Source organism: Periplaneta americana, chromosome 9 (genome assembly GCF_040183065.1).
Source record: "Periplaneta americana isolate PAMFEO1 chromosome 9, P.americana_PAMFEO1_priV1, whole genome shotgun sequence".
Taxonomy (NCBI): Eukaryota; Metazoa; Arthropoda; class Insecta; order Blattodea; family Blattidae; genus Periplaneta; species Periplaneta americana.
The window spans coordinates 52,231,840-52,239,049 of record NC_091125.1 but is presented as its reverse complement, the minus strand read 5'-3'; the positions used below and the strand labels follow the sequence as shown (position 1 = coordinate 52,239,049).

General features: G+C 37.2%; 1 protein-coding gene across 1 annotated transcript; it reads right to left on the bottom strand.

Moving 5' to 3' along the window:
• Nucleotides 1-200: 200 nt before the first annotated feature.
• LOC138705934 (uncharacterized) lies at nt 201-2,817 on the bottom strand. Its single transcript, XM_069834729.1, has 2 exons — nt 2,634-2,817; nt 201-2,308 (listed from the first exon to the last, which is right to left on the bottom strand). The coding sequence occupies exons 1-2, from the start codon at nt 2,679-2,681 to the stop codon at nt 1,301-1,303; spliced, it is 1,056 nt and encodes a 351-aa protein (XP_069690830.1). The 5' UTR covers nt 2,682-2,817; the 3' UTR covers nt 201-1,300.
• Nucleotides 2,818-7,210: the final 4,393 nt, after the last annotated feature.

Sequence of the window (7,210 nt, the reverse complement as noted above, 5' to 3'; positions counted from 1 at the left end):
GGATTAGGTTATATTAGGGTAGGTTTTCTTTTCCTCTTCTCCTGTAACTTCATCTCTCTCAGACCCAAATATTTTCCTTAGCACCTTTTCACCCTCCTTCTCCTCATACCACTGCTCCAGGTGGACAGGAAACTATGTAGATCACAACAAAAGGAAAATGGGGGAACTTATGTGAAGAGTTCAGCTATGTAATACAAATAATTTTTATTCGTCAGAAAGAGAAATACACAGTGAAAATGAGTCTCCAGAAAATAAAAAAGAATTTTGTCTTTGAATTAGAACCATTAGGTCTGTCCATTAATTTCCAAGAAAATTAACTTTCCTTAACCACCACCATGTATTAGTCTACTTCATGTATCTGAAAAACGGAAAAAAATAAAAATACACAACTTGTTCAATAATAAACAGTAAAATATAAAAACATTAACACCATGGTAACATTACTTACTTAACATTAGGCACATGTTTTTACAAAATGTCTTTGCACTTGTCAGACTTTTAATATCCTACGAATTATACAATTCAGTAAGCTATGAATGACTTAGAATTCAGGTTTACACTAGTACTGTAATGAAGAAACTTAAATAGATACCACCATGATAATATTAACAACAGTTGGCAACATAATAATCATTTCAATATTAGATACAGTACCTATGAAGCTTAGTTTCATTTTTCAAACTGCACACGACAACAAAAGGTAAAATTCTCTGTGTTCTGGAGGTAAGAACTCACGCATCTTGATGAGTTCAGTCTTCTTAGCAGAGTTGAAAGGAAGGCTTCCCCTAGGGTAAAGGTTCTGTAGCTCTGATGGATGAATTTTTCGGCACAATGTATTCATATCGGTTGTCTTCCCTCTCTTCTTCTTCATTATTTCATACACCTCCAGGCATCGAGAGTGTTGTGGCATTTTCGGGTGCGAATTTCTGTCGGACTGTCTTTTGAAAATTGGATCAACCTGCATTCATTGATTTTCAAGTCAGGATGTCTGAAAATTTGACTTTCAATAGGTGCAAAATCAAGAAACTGTCCTTCCATCACCTGAATGAAGAAGGGATTTGTATCTTTTGTAGATTGTATCAACTTTGTTACGTCATCTGGAACCTGTATGGTTGCTGTCTTTTTTTTTCCTCTCAATGAGAGTGAAGTCCCTATCACACAGGAGGAAACTATGCCCCGTTACTAAGAACTTCTGGTTTACTTCTGTGAAATATTCCAGAGCAACTAAGTAATGACATAGTGCTACCATTTTCCAGTTGTTATTTTGTCCGGCGTAACGATCGGACCATATAACCAGTGATCAGATCTCATGAGGTAGAAGTTTTTGGAAATTGGTGACAACATAGTGTAATATGCATGACACAATTTCCGATGCGCCTCTTTTCCCATTACTTTCATTCCAAATACACATCATGGCCTCATTTTTCCCCATATTATGGATACAAAAATTGTAGTTTGAAAACTGTCTCTGATAATATACGTCAGAATGTTTCAAATTAGGGGTATAAATCACCTGCTGGAGGTCTACACAGAGGACAATCATATTAGCATTTTCTTTGGAAACCTGTGTATCACTAGATAGTGTATTGTAGCCTTTTTCAGCTTTCCGATGATGAACTTCTGAATCTACTTCAAGTTTCGTCAGATCCTCTTCAGTCTGTGCTGCTGCCATCTGAATAAAATACAGATCACAGGTCTTGCACGTGTCAGAACGTGGTAACCCAAACTTCAGATTAAATTTTTCTCGAAACACAGACCTGTACGTGTGTAGTAATACTTTTGATTCTGGGTATCTGGACTTGAAGAGTTTGAACATTGCAACAACGTTCAAATCGGGACTCAGATAAGTGGTTTTGGTGGATTGGCGAGAGTAGTGGCTCTCTTGACACGGAAAAGATTTAATGTGTTCAACTAATTCTTTGTCTGCGTCCAGTATGTTACGAGGTCTGTTTTTGTGTTTTCCTCTCCCATCTAAAATGCTTTTCCCAGACTTAATTTTCTCAATTAGTATCTGTAATCGGCTTTTTGTAACACCCAAAGTGTTTATAATTTGATTCTGACATACCTGCAATTTCGAAGATCTACTGGAAGTGGGTAATGTATACTTCACTGTGCACTGACGTGTTGATACATTCGCGGGGAGAGATCTACGCTGGAGATCACGAATATCGAAGCATTCACTTAGGAATTGCTGCTGCTCGTTGTAGGAATAACCGTAAAATATGTTGAAGAGGAACAACTTCTGTGCATTATTTTCGTTAAGCAGTGAACAGCCATCGTACGTGCAAGTCGCTGAACACAAATCATCCTATAACAAAATGTCCAATAAGAAATATTACCATGTCTTCGCAGATTTTCAGTTTACATAAGTTAAGTAATTCAATGTCAGTAATAGGGAATGTAGGAATGTATTTATGATAATCACTTTCACGTGTTAAATCTAAACTAAGCTTGTAAATACCTATTTGACTAGAGATACAGTGTTAAAAGTTGTTTAATCAAGACATATAACAGAGAATTTGTTGCAGAATAGTAAAAACATTACAAACTTGACGATTCAAATGTATCAAGCGCGCTTCTGTTAACCTCAAAACTACATAGTAGGCCTACAGAAGTAACGTTTTTACACTCACCGCATTTGCAGGCTTATTTGCTGATTTGGCGACACCTTTCGAGCCCATATAAGCTAATCCACTATCCTTGAGTCTCTTATTCTTCACCTGTTTCCATTCTTCGTACTTAACTTTACGTTTTTTTTACCTCTATTTAGCTTGTTTACAATCAGAGATGCAGGCGACTTGACTGAAGGGTCCGCCATTTTCGTTGCAGTTGGAACGTTTCTACAATAACCGCGAACTTAGAAGATTTTTTTTTTTTTTAATTCTTCTTTGATTTTGATGCAGTATCGGACTTCTTGGGTCCCTGACTGCACTTTTATGTTCTTATTCCTTGTGTTATTACTTTAGAATCTCTTCTTCGAACAAATTCGAAGACGTTGATGTCCTTGAAAAGGTTTGGACATTTGTTTGTGCTTTCTTACACTCTATCACAATACCACCAGTTAGATTTTTACCAAATATCGAAAATAGCCATTTTCGGCGTTCTATACAGTCTGAAGTCGTCTACATTATAGTCTCCAATTCTTTTAATGAAGTAATTTGGGCTTCTTTGAAGTCGACTGTAGAAATTCCTTATAATTTTGACAAGAACTTCCTGTATATATGGCATATTGAGATCTTCATGTATCTGAGATGTTCTAGTAAACCAGTCAGACCCATGAATCAGTCTAAGAGCCTTGTTTTGTGCAACCTGTAATGATTTATAAGCATTGCTGTTCATATAGCCCCAGGAAGGTGCAGCATATGTTATAATTGGCAGTACCAAAGCCTTATAGAGATGCAATTTCCATTTAATGCTTATGGCACCTGATTTTAATAGCGGAAATATGTGCACTATGCGTCCAATGGCTTTTCCTTTAAGCAGATGGAGATGCTGATGCCAGGACAGCCTCTGGTCGAGAGTTACTCCAAGATATTTGACAGTCGGTTGATACTCCAGCTCTTTATCGCATATGGTAAGTTTAGGGATTCTTTTCATCGTGCACTTCGTGAAACAGCCTGTGTTTTATCAGCATTTAAGGTCAGGCGACATTTTTGAAACCAGTTTTCCAAGAGAAATATGTGAACTTGCAGGGTTCTGGCTGCCTACAAGGGATTCTGATGAGTTATGAAGACAGCAATATCGTCGGCAAATTGCGCGATGTTAGTTTCTGGGTGGGTAGGAATATCAGCTGTATAAATGTTGTAAAGTGGAGACCCAAGGACCGATCCTTGAGGGAGACCAGCCTTTACTTCATGGACAGAAGATAGAGCTGCTCCTTCTTTTATTTGAAACTTCCGTCTGCTTAGAAAGGATGCAATGAACTTAACGAAGACATCGGGTAGGTCACTCTTCATTAATTTATATATAAGACCTGTATGCCACTCTGTGTCGTGTGCTTTTGAAATATCAAGGAATATCGCAGGTGTATAAGCTTTCATGTTGTATCCCTTGGTTGCCAATTCGATGAGACGGAGAATCTGATGAGTAGTAGAACATCCTGGTTGGAAAGCCATTTGATGGTCAGGTATGCATTTTAAATTGAGCTCCTTAATCCTATTCAGGATAATTTTTTCCAAAAGTTTGCCTATAGTTGATATTAAACTTATAGGTCTCCTATTTTCAGGATACTGGGGATTTTTGTTTGCTTTGGGTATTGTCACTATCACTGCAAGTTTCCATAGTGTAGGAAAATGTTGTAATTTCATATTGGTATTGAATAATTTTATCATGAAAGTTACTGCCCTTTTAGGTATGTTTCTTATTGCAGTATTTGTAATCCCATCCTTGCCAGGTGCTCTGCGGCCAGATAGCTTTTTAACTATTTTCTTAACTTCAGATAGTGTGGTAAATCGAATGGAATTTTTAGTAGGTGTTTTGAAGAACGTCCCAACTTCTTGCCGAATACTATTGAAATGCTCGCTTAGATCATTGTTTTCTTCTGCCGGATGGAGGTGAGATTCTACAGCATCAGCTAGAACTCTTGCTTTGCCACTATCAGTATATTGGGGACCATTTATTCCATGGACTGGCTGTGTTCTGCAATTTTTGCGTGGCTTTGTAAGTCTACGTGTAATTTTCCAGATGTTGGAGGAACTGTTGGCGTCTTCAATGTCCTTATCTAATTTATCCAGCATGTTATTGAACACAGCTTTATGCACTTGATTTTTCAGTCTGTTGCATTCTTTTTTATGGTCCCTATTTCTTGTTAAATGTCACATTTTTCTAGCCCTCTTCTTTTCTTTGATCATTTCTCGGGTATTAAAGGGAAGCAGAGCTTTCTTAGTGTCTGGAATTTTTGCTGTCGAAAGTTGCATGGCTGTAGTTAGTGTGTTCATAAAAATTTCAGTTTCAGTATCTAACTCTTCAGTAGATGATACTGTAAAGTTACCTGGTAAGGATTCGTTAATGTAGTCTCTGAAAAGTGCCCAGTTCGTTATGTAGTGTGAACTTACTATTTCAGGTCTTGCATTGGCATTGATGATGACAGGTTTGTGATCAGAAGAAAAATCGTCTGTTGTTATTATTTGTGCTGGTAGAGCATTCCCCTTATACAATGCTATATCTAGAATATTCGGTTGGACTAGTGGGTTGTACGAAAAATAGGTGGGTGTTGAAGAAGCTAAAATATGGTAATTATTTTCCTGGGAATGTAGTTCTAATCTTCTTCCACGTAGTGTTGTTACTCTGGAATTCCAAGCAATATTTTTCGCGATATAATCTCCTCCTAGAAGAAAATGTTCGCCAACAGTTGACAGTAAATCAAGGTCCTCCTTCATTAATGGTTTACTGGGTGAGCAGTAGATTGCGCCAAACACTATGGATTCTGTCGGAAAAGAAACTTCAACAAAAGTCCCTTCAATATAGTGAAATAATGGTGAATCAATAAGCCTGTGATAAATACCAGATTTAATAATTACAGCAATTCCTCCGTAAGATCTTTCATCTCTTCTATAAACTTCATACCCACGAAGAGTTAATTTGCACTGTGGATTTAGGTGAGTTTCATTAACAAGTAAAATATCTATATCATTTTCTTCTAAAAAAATGTCCAACCAAATACTTATCATATCGAATTCCATTTGCATTCCAAAATGCAACGTGGAAATTTCTGTGAATGTGATTAATATGTTGGAACTGGTTAGTCATATTGGAAAGCATTGCATAGACCATCTCCTAACATAATTAGTCTAGTAATTGGGTCTGCCTCTTTCTTGATAGCATTGAAAATAGTTCTTAAATTAAGAAACATATGTTTAATAAATTGTATCATTTCCTTCAGTTCACTAAATATTGAACAGGATTCATCATTTGTTTGAGAACTGGAATGCCAAGGTTGTCTAACTTGATTTGAATAAGTGCTTTTAGGCAAGGGGGGAAAATCTCTATCATTGACATTTTCACTATATTGTCGGCTCTCAGTATGAGAATATCTGTTTCTGCCATTAGCGTAAGCCAGAAATTTTTCACATTTTCTATAATTGGCTGGATGAGATTGTTTACAATTAGCGTAAGTTGGTGGTTCAGTGGGTTTCTTTTGACATTCCTTAGAACTGTGATTTTGCCCACACTTGACACATTTTGCTGAGACAAAGCAGCCTGCTGCTTTATGGCCAAAGCCCTGACAATGGTAACACTGCTGAGGCCCTCCCTGACTTACATATTCTGAGAAAGAAACTTTTAGGTTGTACAAACCTGTGAGTTTTCTTATTTCAGGTGCATTATGAATATCATACACTGTTATCACCCAAAGCAGTATCATCTTCCATTCCTTTGCACCGGTGTCATCATTTTCCACTTTTCGTCTTAATTGTCGGACACTTTCAATAGGGTACTTCATTTCTAGCAGTTGTCTCTCGATATCATCTGTAGGTGTATCTACTGGCAGACCCCTCATTACCACCTTAATAGTTTTTTGTTGTCCTGATACAAAGGTGTAAAACTCCATGTGCTGATCTTTTAAGTAACACATTATTAATTTCTGTACATCATCATCAGTACTTGCTTGGATTTTGAGTCCTTTAGGACAGTACTGACACACAGGCATTTCTGACACTAATTGCTTAAATACTTCACGTAATCGAAAATATTGGATTTTTGTAATCAGAATAATGGGTTTGGGTTTCTTCTGCTTACTTGGGACAGTGCCAGGTGTCATAATAGGAGCTGAAGGTGCAACTTGCAACGTGCTTGTAGAACCCTGATTGTCTGCTATTGTGGTTGTACTATGTTGTACACTCATTGTTTCAGTTTCTGTGAATGGTTTACATCTGTTTGTAATGCTTATTAATGGTGTCTGAGGGAAGGGTGCTCGAGAAATTTTTGCTGTGTGTTTCTTATTTGCTTTCTGAAATTCCTCTTCCTGTCTTTTCCTGCGTTGACTAAGGGATTCATGTATCGTTCGTTCTAAAGTCATGTTGTCTTCATGAGAAAAATCGTCTATAAACTCCATGGAAGTTGCCTCATTATTCACAACAGTAATTATTTGAGATACCTCATTCATTTCCTTCACACGTCCTCTGGCACTTGGATATTGTCTAATATTTATTTTCTCTGATTGTAACACAGAGTCTAATGGGGTATTGCACGCCCCACTATCGTTCATATTTAC